This window comes from Hydractinia symbiolongicarpus, chromosome 4 (genome assembly GCF_029227915.1).
Source record: "Hydractinia symbiolongicarpus strain clone_291-10 chromosome 4, HSymV2.1, whole genome shotgun sequence".
Taxonomy (NCBI): Eukaryota; Metazoa; Cnidaria; class Hydrozoa; order Anthoathecata; family Hydractiniidae; genus Hydractinia; species Hydractinia symbiolongicarpus.
In genome coordinates, this window is record NC_079878.1 from 35,335,000 (window position 1) to 35,348,448 (window position 13,449).

The window sequence follows — 13,449 nt, forward strand, 5'->3', positions numbered from 1 at the left end:
ATTGAAACTCGAACGGACTGATACCGTTAGAAAGTCAATGAAATGTAGTTTTGGAAACTGTCTCTATTTTCTCAGCGCGCGCTAACGGCTAGGATTGGTCCCACAGTAACAAATGACTTATTTATCTAAATTTTTAAATAAAGCGCTACCACAGCGCCCAGTGAAATTGCTGAGTTCCAGCAATCAAGTCAAGTTAAGAACAAAGTTATTTCTTGGAGTACACTTGCCTCATTTGTTTCATTCACAAGGTCAAAGTCCAAAATCAGTTCAATTAAGTCCCACTGTCAATGGTTTCACTGGTAAAAGCGATGCAACCTAGTAATATCAGAAACATATCGCTAAATACATGTTGGTACCAATATGTCACGCAACCGTTGAAACTCAAACGGACTGATACCGTTAGAAAGTCAATGAAATGTAGTTTTGGAAACTGTCTCAATTTTCTAAGCGAGCGCTAACGGCTAGGATTGGTCCCACAGTAACAATTAAACAAAGCGCTGCCACAGCGCCCAGTGTAATCGCTGAGATACAGCAATCATGTCAATTTAAGGAGACTGTTATTTTTTAGAGTCCAATTGAGTCATTTATCTCATTTATAAAGTCAAAGTCCAAAATCAGTTCAATTAAGTCTCACAGTCAATCGTTTCACTGTTAAAAGCGGTGGAAGCTAGCAATGTCAGAAAAATATCGCTAAATACATGTTGGTGCGAATATGAGACGCAAGCGTTGTACCTGAAACGGACTGATACCGTTAAAAAGTCAACGAAATGTAGTTTTGGAAACTTTCTCTCTTTTCTGAGCGCGCGTTAACGGCTAGGATTGGTCCCACAGTAACAAATGACTTATTTATCTAAATTTTTATATGAAACGCTACCACAGCGCCAAGTGTAATCGCTGAGATACAGCAATCATGTCAAATTAAAAAGAATGTTATTTTTTAGAGTCCAACTGTGTCATTTATCTCATTTATAAAGTCAAAGTCCAGAATCAGTTCAATTAAGTCTCACAGTCAATCGTTTTACTGTTAAAAGCGACGCAAGCTAGTAATGTCAGAAAAATATCGCTAAATACATGTTGGTGCGAATATGAGACGCAAGCGTTGTACCTGAAACGGACTGATACCGTTAAAAAGTCAACGAAATGTAGTTTTGGACACTGTGTCTATTTTCTCAGCGCGCCCTAACGGCTAGGGTTGGTCCCACAGTAAAAAATGACTTATTTATCTAAAGGTTTAAATAAAGCGCGACCACAGCGCCCAGTGTAATCGCTTAGTTCCAGCAATCAAGTCAAGTTAAGAATAAAGTTATTTCTTGGAGTACACTTGCCTCATTTGTTACATTCACAAGGTCGAAGTCCAAAATCAGTTCAATTAAGTCCCACAGTCAATGGTTTCACTGGTAAAAGCGATGCAACCTAGTAATATCAGAAACATATCGCTAAATACATGTTGGTACCAATATGTGACGCAACTGTTGAAACTCAAACGGACTGATACCGTTAGAAAGTCAATGAAATGTAGTTTTGGAAACCGTCTCTATTTTCTCAGCGCGCGATAACAGCTAGGATTGGTCCCAAAGTACCAAATGACTTATTTATCTAAATTTTTAAATGAAACGCTACCACAGCGCCCAGTGTAATCGCTGAGATACAGCAATCATGTCAAATTAAGAAGAATGTTATTTTTTAGAGTCCAATTGTGTCATTTATCTCCTTTATAAAGTCAAAGTCCAAAATCAGTTCAATTAAGTCTCACAGTCAATCGTTTCACTGTTAAAAGCGGTGCAAGCTAGCAATGTCAGAAAAATATCGCTAAATACATGTTGGTGCGAATATGAGACGCAAGCGTTGTACCTGAAACGGACTGATACCGTTAAAAAGTCAACGAAATGTAGTTTTGTAAACTTTCTCTCTTTTCTGAGCGCGCGTTAACGGCTAGGATTGGTCCCACAGTAACAAATGACTTATTTATCTAAATTTTTATATGAAACGCTACCACAGCGCCAAGTGTAATCGCTGAGATACAGCAATCATGTCAAATTAAAAAGAATGTTATTTTTTAGAGTCCAACTGTGTCATTTATCTCATTTATAAAGTCAAAGTCCAGAATCAGTTCAATTAAGTCTCACAGTCAATCGTTTTACTGTTAAAAGCGACGCAAGCTAGTAATGTCAGAAAAATATCGCTAAATACATGTTGGTGCGAATATGAGACGCAAGCGTTGTACCTGAAACGGACTGATACCGTTAAAAAGTCAACGAAATGTAGTTTTGGACACTGTGTCTATTTTCTCAGCGCGCGCTAACGGCTAGGGTTGGTCCCACAGTAAAAAATGACTTATTTATCTAAAGGTTTAAATAAAGCGCGACCACAGCGCCCAGTGAAATCGCTGAGTTCCAGCAATCAAGTCAAGTTAAGAATAAAGTTATTTCTTGGAGTACACTTGCCTCATTTGTTACATTCACAAGGTCAAAGTCCAAAATCAGTTCAATTAAGTCCCACTGTCAATGGTTTCACTGGTAAAAGCGATGCAACCTAGTAATATCAGAAACATATCGCTAAATACATGTTGGTACCAATATGTCACGCAACAGTTGAAACTCAAACGGACTGATACCGTTAGAAAGTCAATGAAATGTAGTTTTGGAAACTGTCTCTATTTTCTAAGCAAGCGCTAACGGCTAGGATTGGTCCCACAGTAACAATTAAACAAAGCGCTGCCACAGCGCCCAGTGTAATCGCTGAGATACAGCAATCATGTCAAATTAAAAAGAATTTTATTTTTTAGAGTCCAACTGTGTCATGCGATGCAAGCTAGTATATCAAAAAAATATCGCTAAATTCATGTTGGTACGAATATGAGACGCAAGCGTTGTACCTGAAACGGACTGATACCGTTAGAAAGTCAATGAAATTTAGTTTTGGAAACTGTCTCTATTTTCTCACCGCGCGCTAACGGCTAGGATTGGTCCCACAGTAACAAATGACTTATTTATCTAAATTTTTTAATGAAACTCTACCACAGCGCCCAGTGTAATCGCGGAGATACAGCAATCATGTCAAATTAAGTAGAATGTTATTTCTTAGAGTCCAATTGTGTCATTTATCTCATTTATAAAGTCAAACTCCAAAATCAGTTCAATTAAGTCTCACAGTCAATCGTTTCACTGTTAAAAGCAGTGCAAGCTAGTAATGTCAGAAAAACATCGCTAAATACATGTTGGTACGAATATGTGGCGCAAGCGTTGTACCTGAAACGGACTAATACCGTTAGAAAGTCAATGAAATGTAGTTTTAGAAACTGTCTCTATTTTCACGGGGCGCGCTAACGGCTAGGATTTGTCTCACAATAAGAAATGACTTATTTATCTAAATTTTTAAATAAAGCGTTACCACAGCGCCCAGTGTAATCGCTGAGTTCCAGCGACCAAGTGAAGTTAAGAATAAAGTTATTTCTTGGAGTACACTTGCCTCATTTGTTACATTCACAAGGTCAAAGTCTGAAATCAGTTCAATTAAGTCCCACAGTCAATGGTTTCACTGGTAAAAGCGATGCAACCTAGTAATATCAGAAACATATCGCTAAATACATGTTGGTACGAATATGAGACGCAAGCGTTGTACCTGAAACGGACTGATACCGTTAGAAAGTCAATGAAATGTAGTTTTGGAAACTGTTTCTATTTTCTCACCGCGCGCTAACGGCTAGGATTGGTCCCACAGTAACAAATGACTTATTTATCTAAATTTTTTAATGAAACTCTACCACAGCGCCCAGTGTAATCGCGGAGATACAGCAATCATGTCAAATTAAGAAGAAAGTTATTTTTTAGAGTCCAATTGTGTCATTTATCTCATTTATAAAGTCAAACTCCAAAATCAGTTCAATTAAGTCTCACAGTCAATCGTTTCACTGTTAAAAGCGGTGCAAGCTAGCAATGTCAGAAAAACATCGCTAAATACATGTTGGTACGAATATGTGGCGCAAGCGTTGTACCTGAAACGGACTGATACCGTTAGAAAGTCAATAAAATGTAGTTTTGGAAACTGTCTCTATTTTCTCACCGCGCGCTAACGGCTAGGATTGGTCCCACAGTAACAAATGACTTATTTATCTAAATTTTTTAATGAAACTCTACCACAACGCCCAGTGTAATCGCGGAGATACAGCAATCATGTCAAATTCAGAAGAATGTTATTTTTTAGAGTCCAATTGTGTCATTTATCTCATTTATAAAGTCAAACTCCAAAATCAGTTCAATTAAGTCTCACAGTCAATCGTTTCACTGTTAAAATCGGTGCAAGCTAGCAATGTCAGAAAAACATCGCTAAATACATGTTGGTACGAATATGTGGCGCAAGAGTTGTACCTGAAGCGGACTGATACCGTTAGAAAGTCAATGAAATGTAGTTTTGGAAACTGTCTCTATTTTCTCACCGCGCGCTAACGCGTAGGATTGGTCCCACAGTAACAAATGACTTATTTATCTAAATTTTTTAATGAAACTCTACCACAGCGCCCAGTGTAATCGCGGAGATACAGCAATCATGTCAAATTAAGAAGAATGTTATTTTTTAGGGTCCAATTGTGTCATTTATCTCATTTATAAAGTCAAACTCCAAAATCACTTCAATTAAGTCTCACAGTCAATCGTTTCACTGTTAAAAGCGGTGCAAGCTAGTAATGTCAGAAAAACATCGCTAAATACATGTTGGTACGAATATGTGGCGCAAGCGTTGTACCTGAAACGGACTGATACCGTTAGAAAGTCAATGAAATGTAGTTTTGGAAACTGTCTCTATTTTCTCAGCGCGCGCTAACGGCTAGGATTGGTCCCACAGTAACAAATGACTTATTTTTTTAAATTTTTAAATAAAGCGCTACCACAGCTCCCAGTGTAATCGCTGAGTTCCAGCAATCAAGTCAAGTTAAGAATAAAGTTATTTTTTGGAGTACACTAGCCTCATTTGTTACATTCACAAGGTCAAAGTCCAAAATCAGTTCAATTAAGTCCCACAGTCAATGGTTTTACTGGTAAAAGGGATGCAACCTAGTAATATCAGAAACATATCGCTAAATACATGTTGGTACCAATATGTGACGCAACCGTTAAAACTCAAACGGACTGATACTGTTAGAATGTCAATAAAATGTAGTTTTGGAAACTGTCTCTATTTTCTCAGCGCGCGCTAACGGCTAGGATTGGTCCCACAGTGAAAAATGACTTATTTATCTAAATTTTTAAATAGAGCGCTACCACAGCGCCCAGTGTAATCGCTGAGTTTCAGCAATCAAGTCAAGTTAAGAATAAAGCTATTTTTTGGAGTACACTGGCCTCATTTGTTACATTCACAAGGTCAAAGTCCAAAATCAGTTCAATTAAGTCCCACAGTCAATGGTTTCACTGGTAAAAGCGATGCAACCTAGTAATATCAGAAACATATCGCTAAATACATGTTGGTACTCGGGCAACTTACGGACAGTCTCCAATTATTTCGGGTAAAACACGGGTATACCGCGTTTTATCATAATCGTCTACCGCGTTTTGCTATCTGACGTGCTTTTTGTCGTTTCAAGTTTGTGAAGAAGACAAGAAGGTGCCGCCATTTTTGTGTTTTTGTGTTGACAGAAATGGTTGGTTGTACCATACATTTGGCTGTTAAGGTATTTGTGATCACGCAGTAAAAACAAGGTTTGTAATATTATTTATTCTATATATTTGAAATTTTCTATATTCTATTTGCCTATAGCTACCTGTCAAAATTATATATATAGTAGCTATAGCAAAAGCTAGCTATATATTTCTGGAAGTGTTTACCTAAACTTTGTAACTGTCAGAGCTATACATAGCCTTTCTGGCTGTTATATACATAGATATATACATAGATAGATATATACAATATAAAAACAGTTAGTCAAGAAATTAAACTGTTTATGTAGTTCTTAGATCACTGCAGATTACTTAGCTAAATAGTTGTGGGTGCAAATCCTACCTCTGTACGAAAGAGTAGCTTAATTAGAAAAGCAGTTTAGCTAGTATTCTCTTGATTTAGGGTGCAGATATATAACCCACATAATGGATTGTAAAAATGGACCTTTTTAAGACTGTTAGCTAGCTAGCTATTTCTTCTAAGTTTTGCACAATACAAGATTATTGCGTATTAAGCCCGTCAAAGCAACAACAAATACTTTGATATCTTTTTAAAGGTATTAATTTCCTTCTCGTGTTGTTCTTGTTTTTTCGTTTGTGCAAAATGATGATCCACAATAATATAAAAATACATTTCCCATACGAAACGTATCAGAAAAAAAGTTTTGTATATATATATATATATCAAATGTTTTTATTTTAGCTAGCTCTGGCTAATTTGTTGAAAAATATGCTTCTTAAAATTTAAAAGCGCATATTGATCCTTTTGCTGAAAAACTAAATATTTGTCCATTGTTCAAGAATTTTTTTGGCGTGGTAATTTAATTTATATTTCTCCATGTAAATTTTATTTGATTTAAGCTCTTCTGTATTCGGCATCTTAAAATTTTTTGCTATGAAGTCTTTTTCCCAATCTTTCGTAGCTTTTTCTGCTTCATGCTGAACAGCCATCACTTTTTCACGAAAATGAATGATAAATGCTCTACATTTTTTTCTTGAATGTTCACTTTTAGTCAGCTTATATGACATATGATGACGGTCGAAGTCCTTCAATTTATCTGAATAGCCAAGAACATACATTATGTTCTTGCATACACCTGATTCAAGAATTGGGTTTTGGTCAGCTTTCGTCTGTCTGTCTCTACAGATCTTTTCCAACTTACTATTTTCTGCAGTTTTTTTAGGATTAGTAACTGAGTCAGCTATGCAAGGTTGTTGTTCCAATGTAATTGTGTTTGATGTTTCTTTCTCAAAATGAACAGCTTGGTCAACTTCTAAATCCAATAAGGAAGGTTGCTGTTCTAATGTGATATCTATCTCCATTTCTATCTCTTCATTATTATCATGTGATATATACGCATTATCATATTCTGCATTATCATCATCAGCCATCAGTTTGATATTACTTGTTATGTTTGCTTTTGGATTTGTAACGTCAGTCTGAGAGTAAGAAAGAGTTCATATGAGCTAAGAAGCAGGCTAGGTATCTGTAGAATTAAAGATAGATGTTGTCCAGATATAAGTAGATTAAGTTGGTTAGGACACTTGCAAGAATGAAGGAGGATAATTGGGTAAGAAAGTGTAGAGATAGACTTGATACAGAGGAATTTGAGTTGGGGGCTATTAATATACCCATCCTACAGACAGTAAGCCAAGAATGACGTATTACTTACTTCTTCAAGTGCCTTGCATTCTATTAAATCTCCATTTTCGTCGAAAGTATTTATCTTTGTGATTGGCAATTCAATACCACGATCAACGCATTTCTTCCAACAAGCTTCTACATCTTTTGCTACTGATTGCAGGTTGTCTTGTTTGAAATTTGTCATCAAAGGCCCTTCAACTCTGAAATCATCATCCTCTTTTCCATCATGAAATATGATAATATCATTTTCTCTATGCCACCAAACACCATTACCATAGAGCAAAAAATCTGCAATTCTTTCCAAGTGTGCCTGATATTTCCGTAGAGGTAAGTTAATGTTAAAACAACTTCTTTTCTCATCTGAAAATTCAAAAAAGTTTATTTCGAAACAAAATGACAATCATACACTTTTTATCACATGTTAAAATTTTAAACAAAATTAGAAAGATTAATGTTTGAATATCAAACCAGACTTTTTATTAAGTCAAGCACTTCAAAATATATTTAATTATCATATAGAACAGCCTTTCTGTTTCAGTTTATTCCATGACGACAGAACATTGCCTACGTAAAATGACATTTTCCTGTTTTGCGTTGGCAAACTCGTGTTCGACATTTGCAATTTATATTTGTTTTGCGGCCAAATGCTGCAGTACACAAATAACAGTTAAATATTTGCCAATGTGAATTGAAAACTTTTGTTTTCATGTGGACATTCGTCTCAGCAATTTCTGAATGCCAACATGAATTAGAAAGCCAGTAGAAACAGATATTTTAGACTTACCAAGTACACTCTCTGAAAATTTCGATATTTTAGATGTGTTAGTTGATTTTCTAGAACATTCTTTGGCAATAAATTTCTGTTCAGCTTGAATACGGATGATGCTATTATCACGTATGGATTCTAAGGATCTGGCTGATGTTCTCAAACTTATTTGATTAATTTTGCTGAATAGCTGTTCTTCATTCTCTGTGTGTAAGGAGCTTGGTGAGATAATTCTCGATACTTCTGCTAAATGTGTTGTCAAGCCATGATAATAAATGCCATAAAGCTTTTGTGTAGACATTGACTTTAAATTATGCCCAAACAGATCTTGGCACAACATGGCATGCTGGAAACTAATATTATGTAATCGTAGAATAATTCGTGGGGACCTTTTTTGGGATTTAAGATATGATAACCGAACTAGCTCCATCAATGTGTACAACAACTCTTTGATTTCCTTTCTGCAAGTGCTTTGCATTGATTGGTAAACAACTATTGATGACAGCCGATAGTCAGATCCTCTCACCTTGTCCTTCGAACCATATGTGGCATCTAGGGACTGTTGAAAAATTTTATTCTCTTGAGGTGTCAACACTTCATGCAAAACATCCCACAAATTCTTGATATGTCCTTTACAATCATGCAGTGGTTCAATCGGCATCACTTCATAATTAGCAAGATTCAAGGACTCCATTGTACTATGTTCATTTCCAAAGCAAAGAGCTGGAACACGGATAATTCCTTTAAAAAAAATTGTTGACTGAATTTATAAATTTTAATGAGTGTAATTTTGAAAATAAAATCAGAATTGTTTTTATGCTTTTCAATTTTCCTCAACATATCTGATTTTCTTTTGCTTTATTTGTAGAAAAATTTTCAGACAAATATCAACTAACATCAACTTATATAAAACTTTTGCGAAAAAGGCCAAAATTTGCAAAAGTTATTTTAGTTTATCAAAAATAAAATAGCCCTAACCTGTCAAATGATTTTTTAGTAGCTGTTCAAGGTCCTTTTTGTGCAACTTTTGATGAACTGGTAAGTCACGGTCAAGGTTTCTGTAATTTACTTCAAGACCCAGTTTCTCCACATTGAGTTGTTGAAATGGAGACACAGCTTTTTGTTGTTGTCCTGCTGGGCCTGATATTACCTAAAATAATCAAAAATAGTTAGTTAAAAATAGTTAATGTTATGTAATAGAAATCTATAAATTTGTCATTCATATTTTGTTTCATTTACCTGGAATAAATAATTTTCTATACTTTTTGTCAAAATTACAAATAACGAACAACTTATTTTGAAATTTATGTACCTTCTTCCTTCTTTGTTCCAAGGACACTATTTTGTTACTGTAGACATGGGCTATATCTGTAAATCTTGATTTTTTGCATCCACAAAGACAGGGAAAGTTTCCACCATGAGAGTTACCACTCTCGTATTGTATTTCAGGATGGTCACCTAAAATATAAATGAATTCCTGTTATCCTTTTTTAAATAAATTGTTGCATTATGCAGATTAAACTTGTGTGAATTGAATTCCATCAACATACCATGAAAAAACCTTATCACATCAACCACTTTCTTATCATTGACAATTAATGGGTCAGACAATTTTCTAATGTCATTAAGTCTGGTTTCGACATATGAAAGCTTCTCTGCAATGCTATCCTGGGCAAAACCAATAATATAAACGGATGGACGCTCCACAAGTTCTTGAACATCATGACAAATTCCTAAAATTTAATTTAGCGAACATTATTAAGTGGCATTTAATGTCTACTATCAAAGTAAAAAAAGTAAATATTTTTGATTTTAGATATCTAGAATTTTGGTGATCAATAACAATACTTCTAAATGACATACCTGTTTTTGCATACATTTCCTCATCTGTATAAAATAACTTGTCATCGTAAACAACTTTGACAGTCAATAGTAAATGGCCAGCACTCAAAAGTGATGCATGATCAGACCATAGTATGAAGTATCTTGTCAAAGCACCTTTTGGATTTCTCATAATCCCCAAACTTTGATGTTCTTCAAAAATCTTTCTGCGAATGTCACTCAGTGGTATACAACGACCAGATACTGTGAATTCTTCATTGAAAATCACTCCATTCTTTATCACAGCTTTTTTATATTTTTTTGGCTCAACCAAAGATCCTAATAGAATATCTCCAGATTCAATCTTCTTCAGTATCTCCTCTTTTATTTTTTCAAATGTAGGGGGCATAGGAACCGACACTCCACTTCCATCTGTAAAAAATGAAATGTTCTCAATATCTCTCTTTCTGAACAAGGAATGTTAAGTTGATTGTACAAACGCTACGATATATACATCCTCTTTTTGTATAATACATATTTCTAAAAGTATTGTGAAGATGCAATGTGTTTTAGGTAAACATTGTTCTACACACAGAAATCTACTGTAACACTTGAAAGAATTTAAGAATCTTTTGCTATAAATTATACAGATTTGATGACAAGACACAATGTTGGAAGCGTACATTATATATCAATTCTTCTTTTTTTTAGGTACTCACCTGGAAACTTTTCATATTTTCGACGATATTTGCATGGGTTAACAAAATTGTTTGCAAATTTTGATAAATCAACACCGTTATCTTCGAGAAATTCCTTAACAACTGTATTTCCAGTAGTTCCAGGTATATGATATTTTCGGGCCAAGTCAGAGTAATTTATCTGCAAGAGGAAATAAATCCATGTGTCACACAAGTTATTTTTTTGTTCAAAATTGGACAATGATATAAATGGCAATGTGTTCAACACAAATGTTAACAGATACATGAAGATATACCTTACTACCAACATCCATTCCTAACACTTCTTCAAGTAGAGCATGACGATCGAAATTTAATTTGTTTGGATCTGGACTATGTCGTTTTTTCTTGATTGGTGTGTCATCTACGTCTTGATTTTGTTGTAATTTTGTCCGCCCTATGGTTAGAAACAACTCCTTAATATATTTTGTTTAAAATAATTTTTACAGTTTTTAGTTTAGTCAATAATGATTTGCGAGACTGAATTCTACGAACCTAAGGTTTTATTTATTTTTGCTATTTTTTTTGCATTTATTCACACAGCAACTTATTTTCATAACATAGTTTTAATTATTTCTGCGTGTTAATTTCGTGGGGTTATATACTTCATCATGATATATGTTGATTGCTTATTTTTTCATTTTAATATTTGTTTATATATATATATATGCGTGTATATAATTATTTATAAATTTATATTCAAAAAATGCAACAATAAAATAATACCATTCAAGAAAAACCAGTGCCTGTAGGTGAATGGAGATACAGTACAGGTGAAAGATTAAAATTAAAAAATATATATAGCTATACCTATCATTCTTTTAATTGAATTTTCTTTACTTTCAAAGTATTGAATCGATCTTGATTTTTTGTAGGAAGCTTTTGATTGTCTGATGCCAAAGATTGTGTCTGTTGCTTTATTTTCACCAAAACATTTTTTTTCCAAGGATTTTTTTATTATTTTATTCCGTTCTCTAAGCTCTTTCTTTTTATCAGACTTGGACTTCACTTGAGCAATATTAGCTGATTTGACCTTTGTGAGAACCTTTGTGAATGGAGTGTCATATATACTGTCCCATTTTGAGTTGATACTATTAAGTACAGATTCTGCCGTTGTTTTCATATATGACATGTCAGTCTTTGTTTGAGGAATTGTCAAATTTATGGTGATTGGATGAACTGGTGTTGTGTTGATACTGTTTGGAGTAGTAATCGTTGATATGTTGTTATATGTTACATTTACAGGTGTGGACGTATTATTTGTTGTAGTTGGAGTTTTATTATTCGTACTATTTACAGTGTTTGATATATCTGTTAATGGTTTTTTAACATTGTTGATTTTTTTTGTTCTGTGTGATGTTGAAACAGGAAATGTATTTTTATTTTTTTCTAATAAACTGCATGCTTGACATGCATGTATAGTATGCCTAATCTTCTCATTATCTTTGAGTTTCTTCCAATTGTCTTGAGAAAAATCATCTAGGTATTTTTCCCTTACTTTACCGTTCCACTTTTTTTTTCTCACAAACGCAGTAAGTTCCTTGGACTTTCTGTCAAAATGATTTTTCGTTATGGATACATCAGGAAACATCGCCATAAAATTTGAAAAACGCAAGTCACAGTGATGATGACTTATATTTTTCATCCCATTCAATACTTCAGCACGCATAAAAGCGCATTCAAAAACGTTTGCCATGATATTCGTTATTCGTTCTTACTTTATTCCACAAAAAAAATTTCCCGCTGAAGCTACCATATTTATGTTTTTCTTTTCCCGCAGTTTTTGCGCGTCTTTTAATATAACGGGAAAAAAATCCGACACCGTAGTAAAAATGACGTCAAAGTACTGAAAATGACGAAAAATCAAAGAAAACGTCGTGTTTTACAGTTCGCACCACTTAGGGGTATGTGGCGTCATCGGATATTTTTTTAATCCACAGATAATATGTCGACGACTTAAAAAAAAGCCGTTTATAGTTGATCGCGTATTTATTTATATGGGTTTTACCGAATTAAAAAGGTGAATAAAATCACGAAAGCGAGGCTATATCGACTTAAATACAACTAAAAAATTTTAAACAGCTTTTTTTCAAAAATCGATCCTTCACCTGAACGAATAAAAAAAACCAGGATGTTTTATTATCAGTCAGGTTGGTGCGCTTAGTAAAACCACGTTTTGGAGACTGTCCGTAAGTTGCCCGAGTACCAATATGTGACGCAACCGTTGAAACTCAAACGAACTGATACTGTTAGAAGGTCAATGAAATGTAGTTTAGGAAACCGTCTCTATTTTCTCAGCGCGCTAACAGCTAGGAATGGTCCCACAGTAACAAATGACTTATTTATCTAAATTTTTAAATGAAACGCTACCACAGCGCCCAGTGTAATCGCTGAGATACAGCAATCATGTCAAATTAAGAAGAATGTTATTTTTTAGAGTCCAATTGTGTCATTTATCTCATTTATAAAGTCAAACTCCAAAATCAGTTCAATTAAGTTTCACAGTCAATTGTTTCACTGTTAAAAGCGGTGCAAGCTAGTAATGTCAGAAAAACATCGCTAAATACATGTTGGTACGAATATGTGACGCAAGCGTTGTACCTGAAAAGGACTGATACCGTTGGAAAGTCAATGAAATGTAGTTTTGGAAACTGTCTCTATTTTTACGGGGCGCGCTAACGGCTAGGATTTGTCTCACAATAAGAAATGACTTGTTTATCTAAATTTTTAAATAAAGCGTTACCACAGCGCCCAGTGTAATCGCTGAGTTCCAGCAATCAAGTCAAGTTAAGAATAAAGTTATTTCTTGGAGTACACTTGCCTCATTTTTTA

The 13,449-nt window shown here is 34.5% G+C and overlaps 1 protein-coding gene across 1 annotated transcript; it reads right to left on the minus strand.

Moving 5' to 3' along the window:
• Window positions 1–7,146: 7,146 nt before the first annotated feature.
• LOC130642416 (uncharacterized) lies at window positions 7,147–10,479 on the minus strand. The gene is made up of 6 exons (XM_057449501.1): window positions 9,923–10,479; window positions 9,610–9,792; window positions 9,372–9,517; window positions 9,038–9,209; window positions 8,078–8,800; window positions 7,147–7,653 (listed from the first exon to the last, which is right to left on the minus strand). Exons 1-6 carry the CDS (start codon window positions 10,287–10,289, stop codon window positions 7,286–7,288), a joined length of 1,959 nt encoding a protein of 652 aa, XP_057305484.1. The 5' UTR covers window positions 10,290–10,479; the 3' UTR covers window positions 7,147–7,285.
• Window positions 10,480–13,449: the final 2,970 nt, after the last annotated feature.